General features: G+C 39.5%; 1 protein-coding gene across 1 annotated transcript in view; it reads left to right on the forward strand.

Moving 5' to 3' along the window:
- abat (4-aminobutyrate aminotransferase) overlaps window positions 1–21,227 on the forward strand; it is a 54,420-nt gene extending 33,193 nt beyond the window's left edge. The window contains exons 7-17 of the mRNA XM_041956334.1: window positions 851–900; window positions 1,151–1,231; window positions 1,360–1,452; window positions 7,639–7,701; window positions 7,823–7,886; window positions 8,298–8,446; window positions 8,821–8,958; window positions 12,766–12,933; window positions 13,268–13,414; window positions 14,873–14,984; window positions 18,095–21,227. Coding sequence (XP_041812268.1) covers window positions 851–900; window positions 1,151–1,231; window positions 1,360–1,452; window positions 7,639–7,701; window positions 7,823–7,886; window positions 8,298–8,446; window positions 8,821–8,958; window positions 12,766–12,933; window positions 13,268–13,414; window positions 14,873–14,984; window positions 18,095–18,216 — 1,187 coding nt within the window. The 3' untranslated portion in view covers window positions 18,217–21,227. The remainder of the gene's footprint in view (window positions 1–850; window positions 901–1,150; window positions 1,232–1,359; window positions 1,453–7,638; window positions 7,702–7,822; window positions 7,887–8,297; window positions 8,447–8,820; window positions 8,959–12,765; window positions 12,934–13,267; window positions 13,415–14,872; window positions 14,985–18,094) is intronic.
- Window positions 21,228–21,665: the final 438 nt, after the last annotated feature.

Raw genomic sequence — 21,665 nt, forward strand, 5'->3', positions numbered from 1 at the left:
TATACAATTCTGTTGACTTTGATAAAAAAGGCACTTGGGAAACAAGTTCTCCATGAGCATATGTCCAGTATACTGAAGCATGGCACCAATAGCCTCACCTTGCGACCTTTAGGGAAACACCACCGTGCTACCTGTTAGTTGCTGTATCTCAATAATGTTATGTTGTATGGCAACCAAATTCAGCAAAGTGGTACAGGTGGAAATGCTTAACATGTCTGTAGCACAATAGTACAATTTCACCGGTAGAAGGTGCTAAATGATGTGAAAAGTTGCTGCTGTAGCAGCAGGTTGCAGCTGGCAGCGGCCACAGCAGGGAGCAGCAATGGTTAACAGCTTCCAGCTCTCACATGCATTTTCTTCAGGATATGCACGTTCAAGTTTTTATAGTTGCGCAAGATTAGATGCACCATGGTATTTAATAAGTCAGTTTGACAGTTATCCAATAATATGTTGAGGTCATATGTAGTACATAAAAACCTAATTATTTTTAATAGGATATGTATTTTGTTACTAATATGTACATATATCACAAACATAAATATCTCATGTATATACTATGCTATATATACCACACGTAGTTAAAATGTAGCTGTCACTGTTACTTTGATTGCATTTCTGTCCACCCCCTGTCCCCTCCCTGTCTTGCCTTCTCACTCTTTCTATATCTTCCTCACCACTGTCACAAAGTGCTTGCTCATGAGGGGATTGTTGGGTCTTTGTAGATAAAGAGTGTGGTCTGTACCTGCTCTATATGGAAACGAGAGCCTGGTGACTGCTCACAATCCATTGATGCAGTTGAAATCTTTAATTTTCTTCCATCTATCCCCACCCCCATTCTATTCCCCCTCAGGCTACAACCACCCTGCTCTTCTCAAGCTGATGGCCAATCCCAACAATCTGGTAGGTTGGCTTCACATGCAAGATAATTTATGTCATGGAATGGTATTGTTTGGTCTTCATTGAAATATGGTGTATGCTCGTCCAGCAAACTTCATCAAAGTGTAGTAGTGTAGTAGTGTCAGTAGGAGCATTTCAGAGGTTGATGAAAGTCAAATTGAATAGAATTTTATGAATACAAAAAAAGTGTGTGTGTGTGTGTGTGTGTGTGTGTGTGTGTGTGTGTGTGTGTGTGTGTGTTTTTTTTTTGAAGAGTGCAATTGTGAACCGACCTGCCCTGGGAATCCTGCCGCCTGAGAACTTTCCAGACAAGCTCACTGAGAGTCTTCTTTCAGTTAGTATCAGAATGCTATTGCTAAGCACTATTATTGTTGCTTTCATTATTGCGGGTATGAAACTGTGAACAATGTGTCAAGCTTTTTTGAACAACAGTACCACAACTCTCTGTCGTCCCCCTGTCAGGTGGCTCCCAGTGGAATGACTCGTGTTCAGACGATGGCTTGTGGCTCTTGCTCCAATGAAAATGCTTACAAAGCAATGTTTATCTGGTACAGGGTGAGTACACACTACAATGTGTTAACTGTTACAGTTAGCATTGTCTAAAATATGTTAGAACACAGCACTCTTAAATACTCAGTTCTGATTGGTCAATCGCCAAAATTCAGTGGTGTTTATTTCTTGGTAGACGACCGTCTGCTCAGGAATTCCTGAAACTCATAGACTAAAGGGGCAATCCATTAATGTCCAAAAAAACACTATAACACATTACCAGCTGATTTGAGTTGTAAAATATGGAGCATTGTCCAGACATTACTTTAAATTTGTTCAGAAAGGACAAAACACTTGACGTGTGGCTGGAGAATGACATGTCCACAGCAAAAAAGTGCTTTAGTATTAAGCCGTGTTCTAAGCGGTATGATGTATAGTGAGCAGGTTCCTATGGAGAAATAAACCCTCATCCTGTCATCCTGTCAGGGTTTATTTCTCCATGTATCAAAGGACAAGACATTCTGACTTTAAGGCACACAAATACATATAGTTCATACATAGTGTTTATGCATACAATACATATTTACTGTACATATAGTAGATACATACGCCATATACCTGGGGTGGCCAAACTATGGCCCCTGGGACATATGTGCTCCGCTGCACGTTTTGAATGGCCTGCAGTGAATTTTTAAAAGTAGAATGTAATATTGCTTGACCGTATTTCTAATAAATTGCAGTCTGTGTAGTGCACATCCTAGTTTAAACACTAGATGTCGCTGTCATCTTGAACAACTACTATCAAGCCCTGCCATTGCACTTTTTAATTTGAACACTGGAGGTTGCTTCCATTTTAAACAACTACTTGATCTAGAATGATTATCAGTGGATAAAAACATTTACCTCAGTTGTTTTCAGAAATGTTGGGAAAATTAGTACTTTTTCATAGTTACTAAAGGAAAATGTGTTTTATTTGCAAGGATTGCGGTGATGAAAGAGTATGTTAGATTTACATCTAGCATCCTAATATTTGGTGGACGCTTAGGCCATGCATTGTGTTTGAGTTTAAAAGTATAGCATTAATTAAATCAAATTTACAAGCAGTAGATACAGATGTATTTTTTGTCATATAGCCCCATTTCCCAAAAGGTTGAGACACTGTTAAATGTAAAGACAGACAGTGATGATTTGCAAAACAATGAAACCCCATAGTTAATCGAAAACAGACAACATATTAAATGCTGAAACTGAGAACTTTCGTTGTTCATTGAAGAATGAAAATACTCTCCTCATGTAGAATCTGAAGCCAGCAACATGTTTCAAAGAAGTCATGTTTTCAGGGTCATGTTTACATAAGCGTTTGGCAACTGAGGAGACCAACTGCTGGTTTTGAAAGTGGAGTGTTTTCCTATTTTTGCTTGTACATTTTCAGCTGCTCAACAGTTCGTGGTCTCCTGTGTTGTGTTTTATGTTTCATAATGTGCCAGACATTTTCAATGGGTGACAAGCCAGGAGTGCAGGCACTTCAGCACCCAGTCTGTTTTACTACGCAGCCGTGCTGTTGGTACGTGCAGAATGTGGTTTGGCATTGTCTTGCTGAAATTAGCAAGGCCTTCCCTCAAAAACGCATCACTAATCGGCAGTCGCTCCAAAACCTGTAAATATCGTTCAGCATTAATGGTGTTATCCATGGCATGTGCACTAATGCACCAACATACCATCATGGATGCTGGCTTTTGTGTGCTGATAACAAGCTGGAAGGTCCCTCTCCTCTTTAGAGGAGGACCAGAGGACATAACCCGTCCATGATTTTCGAAAAGAATTTCAAATCTTGACTCATCAGACTACAGGACAGCTTTCCACTTCGCCTCAGTACATCTTAAATGACCTGGGGACCAGAGAGGAAGGCTATGTTTCTGTGTCTGGTTTCAGCTTGCATTTGTGGGTGCAGTGAACTGTGCACAAAGACAATGTTTTTTGGAAGTGTTCCTGAACCCATGCAGTGATGTCCACTACAGAATTGTGTCCGTTTTAAATGCAGTGTCCTCTGAGGGACCGACGATAACTGGCATCACGTGTTGGTTTTCTGCTTCTACTGTAAATTCTTTGCAATTTTATGTTGAGAAGCATTATTCATAAAATGTTGCACTGTGTGCTACCACAGTCTGTCAGAGAGTGGTGAACCCCTCCCCATTGTTACTTCAGAAAGACTCAGCTGTCTCTGGGAGGCTCTTTTTATACCCAATCATGTCACTAACCTGTTGACAGTTAACCCAAATTATTGTGAGATCTTCCACCAACTGTTTTTTTTAACATTTCACAACTTTTCCAGTCTTGTGTTGCTGCTGTGCCAACCTTTTTGAAATGTGTTGCTGCTATCAAATTCTAAATGAGGATATAATTTGCAAAAACATACATTTCTCAGTTTCAACATTTGATTTGTTGTATTTGTGCTATTTTTAATCAAAAAGGGGTTTCATGCGTTTTGCAAGTTATCAAATTCTGTTTCCATTTACATTTTTCACAGCATCACAACATACACACACTGTGTCATTTATGGTTTTCAAAATAAAAGCCCAAGCTGGTGACGTTATAACAGGGAACATAGGGTGAGGCTATTTTTGGTGTGGATGCTGGAAGCATTAACAACATACTCTATTACACATTCAATTCTGTATCATTTTTATTGGTGGGAATGCTCGTAGTCAAAAACACATACATTAGGACTTTTGTTCAACTTTTAAATGCTATTTGTACTAGTTACACTCTTTCCTACTTTTCCATCTCTTTATACTCCTTCAACTGCATCTTCGTACAAATTAAAGCCAGCAGTTCAGTTTAGATTCAGCTTTTCAACATGCAGCATTCACACTTTAATTTCTTCAGAAATTGCTGTCTCTAGTTTCAAAATAAAAGCCCCATAGAATAACTGTCTAACCAGGAAGCTCAAGATGAGGTTTGTTTAAGTAAAAGTCCCCAGCAGTCAATGTACGTTAATAGGAAACAAGGCTGTACCTGGTGTTTCACTCTAAAAGCCACAGACAGTAGCTGTATCTTAACAGGGGCTACCAGAAGAGGCTGGGGGCTTTTAAATTTGAAATTCCCTGAGAAGTGAATAATCTTAATAGGGCTCTAGTGAGTTTTAGATCTGATATTAATACAAATAATTTATTTCACAGTTTTCATGCATTTTATTTCTACCTCCGTCCTTTGGGGGGGGCACTGTGGCCCAGGAGGTAGAGTGGCTGGTGGTTAAATATCTGGCCTCGGCAGTCTACATGTCGAAGTATCCTTGGGCAAGATACTGACCCTAAGTTGCTCCCGATGCTGTGCACACGTGTGTGAACGGGTGAATGCAGGCTTGTGTTGTAAAGTGCTTTGAGTGGTCAGCAGACTAGAGACATAGTCCATTTACCATTTACCATTTTGGCAGTAAATCATTGGTCAGCTGTCTCAGCAACATGTTTAAGCTCTCAGCTTCAACTTTTAGATTTGAGCTTCAAAGTTTTCAAAGCAATGCAATTCAGTTTATATCAGCTGGATTTTCAACTATTTCAGTATTCCTTCAGCAATTTAAAGAGTACTACAGATTTTTTGAAACATTATACTTTTGAAGATATTACATTTTTTATTGTTTTATTTTATTGTTTCTTTTTAGGAGAAACAGAACACAGAAAAAATGTACATTACAGGTGAAAGATTCCATGTTATCTAAATAACATTTTAGCTTTGAACATCCCATCTCATTTTCCCAGGTCCCTCTCCCCTCCCTCCTCCCCAACCCCATCCTGCAGACCCTTTAAATATGCATGGTCACATAAAAAAAAAAAAATCAAAACAAGCAATTGAATCAATAAATAAATAAAAACAGTAAAAAGAAAGAAAGTGAGTAAGTAAATAAAGTTGCTAAAGCAGCTTCTATTTACTTGCGTCTGAGCCAGTGGAACAAATAACACATACAGACACACATAGACACACTACATACTTTACATACATACAGAACATTAATTCATTTCAAAAATGAGTGCATCTCAGATGGAGGAGGCCCACACAGCGAACACCAACCCTCCAATAGCATTCCAGCAAGGATCCATGCAGGTTTCTGTTTAGTAAGTTTACCACAATTCTAAGAATGATATGCAAATGTTTTTGCTCAATGTAACATTCTCATAAGCATAGGAAGAAATATTTTATGGGGGGTAATAACAACCTTCCCCTGAGGTTCCCTGCTGGTAGCCTTTTAGGTAACCCTCCCACAGTATTCTCAGGTTTTTGTTACGACACCTTTTTGGAAGAATTTCATTTCACCTGGCAAGACAGTCTTAAAACATACAAGAAAGCCCTCTGAAGCGGCCTCTTACTCTTCACTAATAGAGAAAAATGAAAACAATCCCAAGTTTCTCTTCAGCACTGTAGCCTGGCTGACAGACCATTGAACCATGTACTCCCCTAGCATTCAGTAGTCATGACTTCATGAGCTTCTTAAATGATAAAATCCTTACTTTTAGAGACAGAATTCCTCACCTCCTGCCCTAAATAGGCACTGATTTATCTTCAAATACAGAAACCTCAGAAATAGTTATTAAATGTGTTGTATTTTTAGACAGCTTTTCTCCTGCCAACCTTCACAACTAATTTCAACAATTTCTTACATACATCACATACATATGTATCTCACATATATATATACTATGCTTTATATACTTCATATAGCTACAAGTCTATTATTAGAGCTGTCACCGTTACTTTAATTACATTTATTTCCACCCCTGACACCTCTCTCTCTCTCTCTCTCTGTCTCTAGCTGCGTTTCCATTACAGTTGTTTGCAAAATAAAAGCAATATTTCTGAAATTTCGGCAAAGTTTGAATGCGACTTGCATTGAACAGTGTTTTGCGAACCAGCCGAAATTCTCGTAAGTTCTCGGACGTCCCGCGAGATGTGTGTGCGTGCTGTGCGTCGGTAAAATACAAAGCCTTATAATTAAAAAGCACATGCATGCTCCTGGCCTTGTAGGATTGCGCATACTCGAATGCACTAATGCTGAAGGTGAAATAAAGAAATGATCTGTTAACTTAGAGTGATCACTGATTTTAATGGCCTATTATTGATCACTTTGTTATTATGCGAGGCTCGCTCTGACAGCGTCAGCTCGCGCCGGCGGAGCAGCAGCAGAATACAGGACTGTGAATTACTGAAGTGTCCTTTGAACATATTTTCTATCAGCAATTATGTGTAAATATTAAAGTTAATGGTGTGCACGCGTGTCTCCCACATAGCTGAGGTGCACACACTCCACAAACACCGTGCTGTACATCTGTGCGCACGTGTGTCTTTAAAGTTCATCTCACGATTAATGAAAACGGAATGATTAGATTTTGCAAAGTGTGCACAGGACGAGATCACAGCAGTCAGATTGTCTTTAACAGATCAGCCAGCATGACAGCTGGAACAGCTGTAGTGTTTTTGTCTGCTACTTATTGAGATCCAGAAAACAATAATTAAACAATTGTAATTCAATACAAAATACACTACAAAATTGACGACGTTATATCTGACTGCATGCGGCCGACCTGAAACGGGGAGTCCACTGACATCGGAGACGTAAATGCGAAAAAAAGTGTTTCCATTACACTTTTGCGATACACCTAAATATCGACACGTCAGAAAAACCACGTCATGAGAGCATAAAAATGTTTTTGCGATATTTGAGAGGATTTTTGAAACTTAGGTGTTTCCATTACCGTTTTTTTATTGCGATATTTAGGATTTGCGCATTTCTAGGGGTAATGGAAACGCAGCTTCTGTCTCTCTCTCTCTCTCTCTCTCTCTCTCTCTCTCTCTCTGTCTCTCTCTCTCTCTCTCTCTCTCTCTGTCTCTCTCTCTCTCTGTCTGTCTCTCTCTCTCTCTCTGTCTCTCTCTCTCTCTCTCTCTCTCTGTCTCTCTCTCTCTCTGTCTGTCTCTCTCTCTCTCTCTGTCTCTCTCTCTCTCTCTGTCTCTCTCTCTCTCCCTCTCTCTCTCTCTCTCTCCCTCTCTTTCTCTTTTTAGAAAACAAAAAACCCTGAATAAAATAAGGGAATGCTCAACTGGCACCTTGAGTTACTGTGTCTTTTGTTATCTAATTGGTAACTGGTGTGGAGTATTTAGTTTCATAACTATGTCTAATTGAATGATGACTATTTGATGAAATAAGAACTCAGATATTATCTCAACAAAATAAATTTCCCCTCGGTGTGTCTGCTTTTTCTGTAGAACAAGGAGCGAGGCCACAACACACCATCTGAGGAAGACCTCAGCACCTGCATGATAAACCAAGTGGGTGAAAGAAATGTCACTTCTTGTCATAATATTTCAATATTGCCACCTACTTTGTACTCAGTACTTGTAACTTACCCTGTATTCTATTTGTCTGTAACTCTCTGTCTCTCTGTCTCAGGGCCCAGGTTGTCCAGACCTCAGTATTCTATCTTTTATGGGAGGTTTTCATGGAAGAACCATGGGTACATGAAATACTTACATAAACACAACTTATTGCTGTTCTCTAGTAGTGCTGTGTGGTGTGGTTGTTAAATGTTGCACTCAATGTACTTGCACAGGAACCACTCCACTTTGCTGCTCCGTAATTCTCAATTCTTTGCCGTATTTTCTATTTGTGTTAAACTACGGTCAATAAAACCGTTTTCTGTTTCATGGGTCACATTAAAAGAAGACCAGGAAAAAGAGCTATGATGCTCTTTGAGCTGGGTATAGACATAAAGATATGTTAGATCAAGATATATTATTGGTAGATATGGATGTTAATCTGAAGCACACCCTAAATACTGCACGGCGAACAACCATGAAAATGAAAAGGTAGTTATCATTGTGACATTGTCGATTTATGGCTAATACAATGTTTATGCCTTGTTAAGGTTGCTTGGCAACAACACACTCCAAAGCAATCCACAAGCTGGATGTGCCATCATTTGACTGGCCAATTGCACCATTCCCCAGACTGCAGTACCCACTGGAGGAATTTACCAGAGAGAATGCGCAGGAAGAGGCCCGCTGTCTGGAGGAGGTAGGCTGTTTGTTTACTGAGCGGACATGTGTATGTGCACAGTCCAGAAGAACAGCTGTCACTTTATATGAGCAGTTATAACTGCGCTATTGGTCTTTTTGCTTCCTCCTTCTAATTGAAAAAAATAAAAAACTGAATGAAAAAAGGCAACAAACATAGAATTAAATTATGCTTCTCAATTAATGCAATCTAGAGAACAATTGACCGGAAGTAACATTCATACTGTCATGTCATCTTATTTTGTATTTTGTATTTTTTTATTTTCCATTGCTTTTGCTGTTGCTATTGCTACGCATGTGTGCGTGTGTGTGCGTGTGTGCGTGCGTGCGTGCGTGCGTGCGTGTACATGTTACGACTCTCATGTGCATGTCCAGGTGGAGGACCTGATCGTAAAGTGGAGGCAGAAGGGGAAGCCTGTGGCAGGGATTGTAATTGAACCAATCCAGGCTGAAGGCGGGGATAACCATGCTTCCCCAGACTTCTTCAGAAGCCTCCGCAACATTGCACGCAAGGTAACAGTTATTGCTATGGCAAACTCCTTTAAGAGGCCTGAGCTTGTTCTGCTCTGAGGTGCATCAACTTCAGTTCAATTCAATTTTATTTATGTAGGGCCGAATCACAACCAAAGTTGTCTCAGGACACTTTACATTTAGAGCAGGTACAGACCAAACTCTTTATCTACAGAGACCCAACAATTCCCTCATGAGCAAGCACTTGGCGACAGTGGCGAGGAAAAACTTCCTTTAAGGAGGCAGAAACCTCGAGCAGAACCAGAGAGATAGAGAGAGACAAAATGTCTATGCCTATGTGATATGAAATGCATCAAATATTCCCAGTAGTAGCTTATGATGGATGTTCATTGGCTAAATAACATTTTACAACAGAGTAATAATTGGATAATAAATACTGGATTTTAGTGCATTATGCACATTGACGTCAGAGTGAGATTGTTATTCTCTAGTAAGTGCAAATCTTTACCACAGCATGTATATTCATCTATAACAGGGTCAGTGATGAATTCCACTGCAGAGATCTCGGGCATTAGGTCTCAACTTTCATCTATTTCATCCATACTGCTCCCAGGAGAAGGGTTTCTCTCCTTCTCTTCAACCCAAACATGAATGAGGAAGCTCCTTTGCACTGCTAGCCAGGTTAATGCTAGCTTATAACACAACCCTGCATGACCACACATCCTGCACATGATCTTGGAGTTTGTGCTTGGAGGGGTAAGAAAACACTCGGCTACAACTCTCTGACCTACTCTGCCCATATCTCTGGAGGGCAAGTGCGCATCAGTTACAGACCCCTGCCACTAAACCACCTGCCCACACTATAGACCAGGCATGGGCAAACTACGGCCCAAGGGCCATATGCGGCCCGTTACTTTTTAATCCAGCCCGCCAAACTTGAACAAATTATATCAATAAACCTTGTTAATGTTTTATTTTCCCTGCAATTCTGGCTTTTTCCCAATAGATGGCGCACTCTAGATACATTGAGCTTTGTTGAGGTGCGGCGTATTACTCCACGTTTGCGCTTTACTCTTCGACCTGTAAAGATGAGCGCAGCTAAGAAAAGAAAAGTGGACAGAGAATGTCCAGTTTTTAATAAGGAGTGGACAGCTAAATATTTTTGACTGAACACTGATCAGCTGCTGTATGCCTGATATGCCAAGAGACTGTGGCGGAGTTTAAAGACTATGATACAGCAAGAAAACTGACTACAGACTTTGATGCGCTGGATAAAAAGGGAGACCAACAACACTGTTCCCACTGAAATTTAAAGTATGTTTCTCCGTTTTGTTATGTAAAAAATGCATCTGAAAATAATTTCTTCAATAAGCCTTACATGCACATATGTAAGGGATGCACATATGTGGTGCGCAGGTGCACGTACGTTCTCAAAACCAAGTGCGCAAATGCAGTGCGATCAAATATAACGCGCTCCACATACTGGCGTGTTGTCACTGTTCCGTCCTCGCGCTGCTCGTTGAGTTTTGGCATTAGGGATGATTGAATAGAAGCAGAGGACAAGTAGACCTGCATCTCCTACCGTTTTTTAAATATAGACAGTCAGGAGAAGAGTGATGATGATGATATCCTGAAGGATAACACAACTTTCAGTGCTTTAAAATAATAAAAACATATTTTATTCATTTAATTTTCAGTGTTTTAAGAGTCATTTCAATAAATAGCTCAGTTCTGGGGGACTTCAAAGACAGATATTTAGTTGTAATGCTTTTGTTCATTTTCAATTGAAATTAAAGCTCATGTTTTCTACATATCTCGTGATATTTTATTTTCTCTTATGAGGTGGATTACCAAAACACTCCATCCATCTGCTCCTGGTCCGTCCCCCCAGTCAAATTTTAGAACCCTTTGTGGCCCACAAGTGAAAAAGTTTGCCCACCCCTGCTATAGACCATGTACTTACTCCTGCCTCCACTGCTCACAAAACCTGCATCTGATGTGGAGACTCCTGTGGACAGCACTGCTACTGCTCTTGGTTTTATCAAGATTCTAACTATTTCTGGACTAGGTGTAGTAGCATGGAATAAACTCCATCTTAACTGCAAAGGAACAAGACAGTAGAACACAAACATCACTGGCAGTTTGCAGGCACCATGGAAACAAGCGAGCACTGGGATGATAGGCCTTAATAGCTACACACACCATCTTCCATGTATATGTATATATATATATATATATATTGATCGGCTTGTAAATTCTACTCTTTCAACTGTTTCGTGTGGTTGGTCATGTAGGCAGTCGTTAACATATGCACAATTGAAATAACTCACTTACTGTTCCTCACCAACACCAAGTATTTCTAGCAAAAGACGGGAAAGGACAATACAAAACCTTCGAAAGTCTTCAGTGAAACTGTGGTAATGGAAAAAAATATTGAAATGATGCTCTGTGATCCTTTCTAACTCTTCTAGTTCAGTTTTGCAGTGACTTGGTTTGTAAAATAAAGAAACAATCATCTGTGATGCAGCTGAGATCCTGTCATAGAGCTTCTTATCTTACAACATCCAAAGCATTTGAGCGAGTAAATTAGTATCAGGCAGTGTGCACTTCACCCCCGGTTCCCCTGTTTGTCAACACTAACTCGACTGTTGGCCTGGGGAGGATGTAGATTGCTTGGCAGGTTCTCTCCATACCCACAACCAGCCAGTGGGTTCATAGCTATTAGGACCAGAGCTCTCATTGGTTTATGTCCTGTGAGTGTAGCCAGTTGTTTTTGTTTGCAAGGTTGTATCTTGCATGGTAGGCTCTGCCACCAGTACATGAATTTGTGTGGGTGGGTGGATGCTGACTTGTGTTGTAAAGTTGTTTGAGTTTTTGGTAAGATCAGAGGAGCACTATATAAATGCTGTCCATTCACCATTTACAGAAATGGGCTCGTGGTGTTTTTAAGGAGATGGGTGGGTATGTAGTGGGAAGCTTAAAGATGGTACAGAAGTGATTTTAAACTCTCATTTCAATTTGAATTCTCAGTTCAACAAGTTTGTTAAAACATGTTTTTTTCATCTTAGAAACATCGCAACTAATAAAGTCAGATGTCAGAGAGATGCTGAGGCTAAGGAAATATTCCTCATGCTTGTATTAATAGCCGTTTAGACTATTGATTTTCCCTTTTGACTGGATTACATAAAGTTTTAAGACACAGCACTAGCTACCTGCATCTTTTAGAAATGATTTTAAAGTTCTTTTACTTGTTTATAAAGATTTAAATGACCTTTGTCCTCTCTACATCAGAGATTTTCTTTCATTTATGTTCCAGCCAGGTCACTAAGGTCTTTGTTGCTGCTGTTTACATTTTTGCTGCTTTGAATCAAGTGATCTTGTTTTGTCTTCTTGTCTACTTTGTACTTTTAATACTAGCCTTTAGAAATCTTCATAAATCTTGTATTTGTACTGTAGTATAGTGGTAGTTTTATGCAGCTGTAGCCGACCAGTCGTGAAGACGTGAAGTGATACCCACTTGTGTATCATTTGGCATGTACTTGATACTTGGGGTGTACAAACCCTATAATGATGTCACTATGGTGTGTCGGCACTCGTCCAGCTGCTGTGATATCTGGTTCTGGTGAACGTCTACTGTCCATTGTTGTGGGCCTGATAATTGGCATGACACCATGGGTACTGTCTTCTACTGAACCGTTCCTATGAAGACTTTCCTGCGCAATTTCCAACTCTTTGATTTTCTGTCAATGACTGAATAGCTTTTCCTTCCTTTCCTCCCACTTGCATTCATGATATGTGTCCCTCTGGCACTTTCCCATACCTCAGTTTGTTAACCTTTTTTGTCCCCAGCATGGCTGTGCTTTCCACGTGGATGAAGTCCAGACTGGTGGAGGGAGCACAGGAAAGTTTTGGGCCCATGAGCACTGGGGCCTGGATGATCCTGCTGACATTGTCTCCTTCAGCAAGAAACTTCTGACTGGTGGCTACTACCACAAGGATGAATTACAGGCTGATAAGGTTTGTGATGTTTAAAAAGTTTTTTTACATTGAAATGCAGACCTCATACCTTGTGTTTCAGATTTGAACAAGACAAAAAGTCTAAATCCCTGATTTGTTCGACAGGCCAAACAACATACTGATGATCTAGCTATTCTTTGTTTCTTTACTCAGTATATCATGGATGTATTTCAAACCTTATCTTTTGACTGTGGTTCACACGTGGTCAAACTTACACAGTAGTGTCTTCACGTGTAAAGTCGACGAAATAGTGCTGGAGTGTTATGTTCCTGTCATTTGTCACCTCTTAGATCTCAAAAGATGTTAATAACTGTCTGTTGTCTACTTTTTTCAGCCATACCGTATCTTTAACACATGGATGGGCGACCCATCAAAGAACTTGCTCCTGGCTGAGGTTCTCAATGTGATTCGCAGAGAAAACCTTCTGGAGGAGGTGACCCGTTCTGGGAAAGCCTTGCTAAACGGCCTTTATGAGTTACAGGTATTTTGTTTGTGTGTGAAGGTGTGTGTATATGTAAATGTATGTATGTATGTGCAGTTTATCTATCAGGTCCAAACCTTTGCAAGTTTTTATTTGCCAGAAATGAAAGTGATCATGACACTACGATAGTTGGCAGCTGGAAAAATGCACAAACAAACAATTACAGCACTTTCACAGCCTCATATTGTGGTGCATATCATCTCATCACCACTGGATGTCCGATGGGCCTTGCAGGCTCCCAAAAGGGCATTCATGGACATAGCGGACTTCTCCAGTGGGGTTGCTGTAATTGATGGGAGAGTTATGTTCATGGTAGAGTTATGTCAATCAATGCAGCAACTTACATTAGCATTATAAGGCCTATCAAATAGATGACATACTAAAATTACCGGCCTGGTAGCAAATGTAAGCAAATAAATACAACAAATTTCAGCATGTGAACAGATTGCTGCGTAAGTAGGCCTGTGTTTTCAAATATTTTGTAACCTACTTTTAAGGTATGGCTTACAATATATTCAACAGAAATGTTTATTACATAAAATAATATCCATAATTACAATGTCTTAATAGAGACTTCTATGATCAGGTCTATCAATTTCACTGTCCATTATCTTTAAGAATGTTACGTCTTTTTATCAACCAATCACACCTTTTAAAAATGTGTGTCATACCTAGCAACGGGGTCAAGTCCCTTCCTGCTCAGAGTTACTCTGAGAGTTTTCCTAAATCACTTTGAAGCTAGGACTCCTTGCTAGATTTTTTTAAGTCAGGAGCTCTGGGAGTACTCTGAGATGTTTGTGTACAACATCCAATACAGCCTTTTTTCAACTTGCAACAGCTTTCAACGTCTGCAGTTTCCATCCATTGCTCATATATTTTACACAGCCATAGAGTGATTGTCAGAGCAAATTGTTCTGAGCAGGCTAAACCAAAGCCGTCTGTGTGAGGCCTAACATTTGACAAATTCTTATAGTCAGCCCCTCATCCCTCTACCTGCCAGGCAGTGAATCCACATCAGGAGCAGAGGATAGGATCATGACTGATTGCTATGTTATACATTTCTTTTAAACAGCCAGTGTTTTAATGAAGAATGTTGTTTATTTTATTTAGAATTTACATTTGTTTTCAGGAAGATAATATTGTTTTTAGAAAGCAAATTTGCTGCGTTGGTATATTTCAAATAAATTCTGATCCTGTTTTGAATTGATTTTGCTGGACAGCAATAAAAAAAGAACCGGTTAGAACATTGACAAGGTACCAGACTGACCAGAGATTTTATATCTCTGGGTGTATTAGACCATTGTGGGTTGTATTACAAGTTGTAAATCAAGACTCAAGGTGATGTGTGTAATATTGAATTTGTATGTTGTCAATCATAAACAGGCTAACTGTAGTTTACTTGGACCATGCTTTCCATGAATATGACCTTAATATGAACAATATGTTTCTGGTCCCCAGGCTCAGTATCCTGGTATACTGAGCCGAGCTCGAGGACAGGGGACCTTCTGTGCCATTGATGTCTGTGATGAAGCAACACGCAACAGCATCCTGCTTAAGGCCAGAGACAAAGGTATGAAGTACATCACCTTTCATTCTTTTCTTATGCAGGGGGTTTTCATTTATTCTTTGTGGCACCCTCTCATTTTGAATGATTTAACGTGTGGGCAGTCATGGATTGGCCCTCCAGGTTAGCCCCTGCTGTGGGTATCCACTGGTAACACAATGAGCATGGCATAACATACAAAATGCTGTACTATCCTATATTAACTTAACCCTCCAACAAACCTAGCTGGCAGCATTAAATATTAGATTCCGGTTTTGAGACCAAAGTTTATCTTCCATAAGAGATTATATTATATATTAAAAACACCAATGAGTCACCACTGGTTTGTGTTTGGAATACAATTCAATTCAGTTTTATTTATATAGCTCCAAATCACAACCAAAGTTGTCTCAGGACACTTTACATCTAGAGCAGGTACAGACCAAACTCTTTATCTACACAGAGAGAGAGAGAGAGAGAGGGGGAGAGAGGGAGAGAGAGAGAGAGAGGGAGGGAGATCACAGTTTTGACAGCTGTAATAGATTTATAGGTATATGAAATGCATATGGCATAGTATATGACTATGTGTTATATTTATTTATGTATGTGATGTATTAACATATTAATAGAAGATAGTATATGAACATAGTATGGCACTAATAATAATGGTAGCAAAGCTAATAACAATAAAAGTTGCAGTGGATGTCTGGCAGGGCCACGGCAGGAATTGCAGCTCTAATCAGTAGTCCAGTTTTAGCTGCTCTCCATTCTGACCTCCGAGACGAGAAAGAACAAAGACTCCGGGGAAGAAGCCGAGTTAGTAACGTGACTTGATAGGACAGGAACTCATACAGATGGAGAGGGAGAGAAGAACAGAGTTTTGGGTGTCATTGGAAGTCCCTCGGCAGCCTAATCCTATGGCAGCATAGCTAGGGGCTGGTCCAAGGCAAGCCTGAGCCAGATAAAAATATAAAATATAAGATTTATCAAAAAGGAACGTTTTAAGCCTCTTAAATGTAGAGAGGGTGTCTGTCTCTCGGAGAAATATGGTCTCTGTTCCTGTTTTTTGTCAGAACACGTGCCGCAGCATTCTGGATTAGTTGGAGAGTATTTAACAACGAATTGGCCTGATAGTAAGGAATTGCAATAATCCAGCCTGGAAGTAACAAATGCATGGACTAGTTTTTCTGCATCATTTTGAGACAGGAAGTGCCTGATTTTTACAATGTTACGTAGGTAGAAAAAGGCAGTCCTTGAGATTTGTTTTACGTGGGAGTTAAATGACATATCCTGATCAGACATGACTCCCAGATTCCTTACGGTGGTACTGGGGGCCACCGCAATGCCATCCATAGTTACTATCTGATTGGATAGTGGGTTTCTAAGGTATTTAGGCCCAAATACGATAACTTCAGTTTTGTTTGAATTCAATAACAAAAAATTGCAGGTCATCCAGGTCTTTATTTACTTAAGACACACTTGGAGTTTAGTCAACTGATTGGTTTCCTCTGGCTTCATTGATAAATATACCTGAGTATCATTTGCATAACAATGAAAATCTAATATATGTAATGTTTCCTGATTATGTTGCCTAAAGGAAGCAGGGTGAATAGGATCGGTCCAAACACAGAACCCTGCGGAACTCTGTGACTTGCTTTAGTGTACACAGAGGAGACATCATTAACCTGTACAAACTGAAGTCGTTCTGAAAAGTAGGATTTAAGCCAGCTGAGTGCAGTTCCCCTAAGGCCAATGAGGTATTCCAGTCTCTGTAATAGGTTACCATGGTCAATGGTGTCAAATGCGGCACTGACATCTAGTAATACCAGTACAGAGACAAGTCCTTTGTCTGATGCAATTACAAGGTCGTTTGTGACTTTAACCAATGCTGTCTCTGTGCTATGGTGCACTCTAAATCCTGACTGGAAATCCTCAAATAAACTATTGTTATGTAAAAAGTTGCACAGCTGACTAGCAACTGCTTTCTCAAGAATTTTAGAGAGAAAGAGTAGGTTAGATATAGGTCTGTAGTTGGCTAAGACCCCTGGATAGGCTTTTTGAGGAAAGGTTTTATTACAGCTACTTTAAAGAACTGTGGTACATAGCCTGTTGACAGAGACAGGTTGATCATGTCTAACACAGAAGATCCAATTAAGGGTAAAACATGTTTAAACAGCTTGGTCGGGATGGGATCTAAGATACAGGTTGATGATTTTGATGAGGAAATTGTTGAAATTAGTCCGTAAAGCTTGACAGGAGAGAAACTGTCTAAAAAGTACAACAGGTTTAACAGCTGCTGCTATGGTTTCTATATTTGAAGATAAATCAGTACCCACTGAGGGCAGTAGTTGCTGAATTCTGTCTCTAATAAGAAAGAAACTCATGAAGTCGTTACTAGAGGCTTAAGGGAATACGTGGATCGATGGAATTATGACTGTCAGCTCCCCTTGATAAAACAGGGAGGGCAAGAACACTAGAACTAGAACTGGGCATTTAGAGTGTTCTTGTTTGAATGTGGAATTGGGCCAAGGAAGTGCTGGGGCTGAGGTCACATTCTGTAGAGAATGAAATAAAAACGATATATTCTTTAGTCAGCTCAGAAGAGGATGACCCAGTGAATTTCATTTGGGATAAAAAAACACTTTTGTCTTTAGGAAATTCAATTGAATTTCAGTTGAGTTTTATTTATGTAGCACCAAATCACAACAAAGGTTATCTCATGACACTTTTCATATCGAGCAGGTCAAGACCATTCTCTTTAATTTACCAACAGAGACCCAACACTTCCCCCATGAGCAAGCACTTGGTGATGGTGGCGAGGAAAAATGTCTTTTTTTAATGGGCCGAAACCTCAAACAGAACCTGGCTTTTGGTCGGAACCATCTGCCTTGACCGGTTGTGTTGAGAGTTGAATAGTGGCAACATTGGTGGTACCTGGATACAGCACACCCCATTGTGTTAACTCCGGATAAATTGAACAAGTTACATCAGTACATTGTCTGAAAATGTTTTATTGACACTGTGTTAAATGAACCAAAATAAAATTTGATCTTTTCACAATTAACATTCATGTGAAGGTGCATGACAGATAATTGTCACTAATCTGTGTGGATACATAGTAACAGTGTCATCGACAGGTGTTCTCCTGGGAGGATGTGGGGACCGATCGATCCGCTTCCGTCCTGCCCTGGTTTTCAAAGAGTACCATGTTCACATCTTCCTCAACACCTTCAATGACGTGCTGGCCCTGCACAAATAAATCCTGACCCTAAAGGAACCGGACTGACACTACAAGAGCCTGAGTTAATCCAGAGTGGGGGGAGGACAGTCCATGTCACAATAAGAACAATCCATATAATAACTCACACAGATAACCCTTATATCCTCTGTGTCAACACCAATCTTCATCTCCTTAGCCACAAATGATAATGATGATGTACCTTTGCTTCCATTAAGATGTACTTGGAAAACCATCCAGGTTCCAGTCGATAGTAACTGAGAATTTCACAATGTTTCTCTAAAATAAATCAAAATGACAAAACTCCAGAATCTTTCCCATCTGCTTTCACGTTCTTCTTATGACAGATTGTCCATCATGTCAGCAAATCTAGCATGTTTTGTTTCTCACCCTTTATAGCCTGAGATTCAGAGGTCTGGAAACCAGGCTAAAAATGTGAGTCTATTCATCTAACAGGTAGCACAGCATTAGATAAATGTTAATAAGATGTTGAAGATCCCACCTCCGTATTAACCTCTCTTAATGGTTCAGAACAAGATCTTGTGTACAGCTTCTTCTCGTGCTCATATGCCAACAACACCCCACCGCCTAACTCACAGTCACTGAAGTGATTATTAGGTTAGCCTGTATGCTTGTTTTACGATGGCAGGCAGAATTCTGTGTCAGTGATGACTCTGTGAAGGAACAATAAAGCTAAAATGCCTGCCTGCATGTCACTAAATGCCAACCATTAGAAATATCTTTGTTTCTTGCTGTTGTGTTGCTCTTAATTGGAATGACTTTTCAGCTTGAAATGTTGTAGCCCAGAAAAATGTGAATAGACCTCAAAATGTAGTAGATTTTTCAATTCCTGCATGTCACTTCAATGTGCTAAGATTTTTTTCTTTTGTTTTGTTTTTGTTACTGCCTGAGAGCAGCTGTTGGTAACCTTAGTTGAACAAAGATTCTGAACACATTCACTTCAGTCTTGAATAAGAGCTTCATATCAGTTGCCACATTTATTTTTGAAAACTTATGTACTTTTGATTTTCACTTCTCACTTGGTTATGATTAAAAATGTAACACCTCCAAATACCCAAACAGGGGTACAATCCTCCAGACCTCATTTGTGAAAATACAGAAAGAGTGTCAGTAAATCGAGCATAGAGTGAAACCAATCATTTTCAGTTTGCATGAAGCTGTTTATGAGATTTAGAATATTTTTTTTCTCGTATAGACAAACACGGAGGCCCTACGAACACACATAAGCAAAGTACAAACATTACACTCCAAATTCAGAATTGCTACATATTGTAACGTGTTTAAAATTTATAACACAAACATCAGAGAAATTACCTTAAAATGTTTACAACGACTGAAACACATACAAATGTGAAAATGCAAACAGCATGGACTTGTGCTTATACTTCAAGCAGCTAACTGCTGTCCTCCTTTTTAGTTATTACAGTAGTTATCTTACAAGTGCATCTTACTTGCCAAAGTTTCTGCATTACGTCAGCTACAGTAAATTTTGTGTAATCTGAAAAGAATGTAATTGTAAATGTAATGCTTTTTTAAATTAGTTTTGAAAATAGTGATACTCTGATTTGTACTCAGGGATTATTGGAAGATGTGTTCAGAGACAGTAGCTTATGTAGTGCTAAGTCAAAGACAGCTGGACTTACTTTAGGTTCTTGAAATAGTTTTGCTGTCATCCAAAAGTCATGTTCACATGGTCACAGGCCTTCAGCCTCTGTAGGCCATTCACACAAATGTGATATACCATGAACAGGATGACTGAGAATCTTCATATAGGTAGTCAGTAGTTGTTAATAACAGGTAACCAATCAATGTCATTACTAGCCCTGTTTAGAACTATCTGATCTGCTGAAAACACTTTCTTCAGATTACACTTGAAAAAAACTTCCAATAAAGCATAAATCTCACCTTTGTGTTCCTTCTCTAAATGACCTTTTCGAGTGTGTGGTCTTCATGGTGGGCCATAGCTTGGCCCACCATGAAGACCACACACATGGGCTCATTACTGCCCTGAGACCAGAAAGCAGGTAACATCCACTGGTACCTGATGCAAAAAGCAACACTGATGTCAGATGTATGCTATCAGAAGTGTTTTCAAACAGTATTTTTTCGATTTTACAAGAGAAAATACTTCAAGAATGAAGACTAACTGGTTGGTGTAGCCAATGGTCGTCTAGTTAACTTCAGCACCTCTGATATAGAGCAGCATGTAGCCGCTTCCCTGAGCTTTTTTATGGGAACCATCCAAGATTGTCTCCCACACAGTGGACAAGACAGACCCAAACAGGACTAGCTTGTTAACAAACTATGGTCAAGTTGCTGAACTTGAACTTTAAGCACAGGTCAATCAAACTGGGTGGTCTATAAACACAATAGGTCATGGTTGATAAACACTGATGGAATTGCCATTTTTATTTGCAAATGTGCTCAAGCTGATGCTCTGCTGTAGAACACATCAGACCTTCATCAGTATCTGTGAATGTTGCTTGGAGCTTTTAGGCAAGTGTTGGGAATGTGTAGCAGTTCATAAAAAGTGTTACCATGTTAATTTCTTTCTGAATATTAACTCACTTCAGTCTAATATATGCATTTTTAAATTAAGATATTAATTTAATATAGTTATGATTATATGATATCCAGTAAGCCTAATGTGAAGTCATTGTTATACATAGTTCACAGGGTCAGTTTGTCCTGTTTGAATCACCCTTTCCTAAACATATATTTTAATGAAGTACGGTTCGGTTGTAGGGTGTGGAGGTTCAGCACGATGGTGATGATGACAACAGTGCCTGTCTCTTCGTTTTCATTCAGTATCATCTGAGATAAGTGATAATTGATGTAACTGTTGTTGATGGCTCTGTTGTTGTCTATAAAACATTCTGTCCATGTACTGCGCTAAATAATGCAGTTTTAAATAACTTTGTAGAGTTCTTATTTCTTGAACGTGAACGTTCATTTTTGATTGTGGGAGCAGTAATTTGACTAAATAAATTAATAGTCTTAATTAAGTTCCACTTGCTAGTTAGACTTTTCAATGACATAGCGTAAATAATATAGTTCAGTAATCAAGGCGTCTTTGTAATCTGTATATGTAATATGTGACCAATTATGTACAGTAGATTTTCAAAAGTATGCGACCTTGAGGAGAAGCGGCAGATGGTCTAAATCAGTGACAGTAAGGCTGTCCCGGCGGGCAGTGATCCAGACCTCAACTGTGTTGGAAACAGAGGGCAGCACGTTGAAAGTGAGGTCTGCAGCAGCACACAATTGGTATTAAGGTGTCAGGATCACTAATGCTACTGAATTTGACTTGGATGTGAATATTAATATATGTGTGATGTGAATATGATCATTAAAATATTTTTTGAGAATCCTGCTGTCTCTGGTTTGTTAGTAAGGAACTAATTGTGAAATCCCCGTAAAAACTCAGTGGCTACTTGTCATTATCATGA

The sequence above is a fragment of the Chelmon rostratus genome, chromosome 17 (assembly GCF_017976325.1).
Source record: "Chelmon rostratus isolate fCheRos1 chromosome 17, fCheRos1.pri, whole genome shotgun sequence".
NCBI lineage: Eukaryota > Metazoa > Chordata > Actinopteri > Chaetodontiformes > Chaetodontidae > Chelmon > Chelmon rostratus.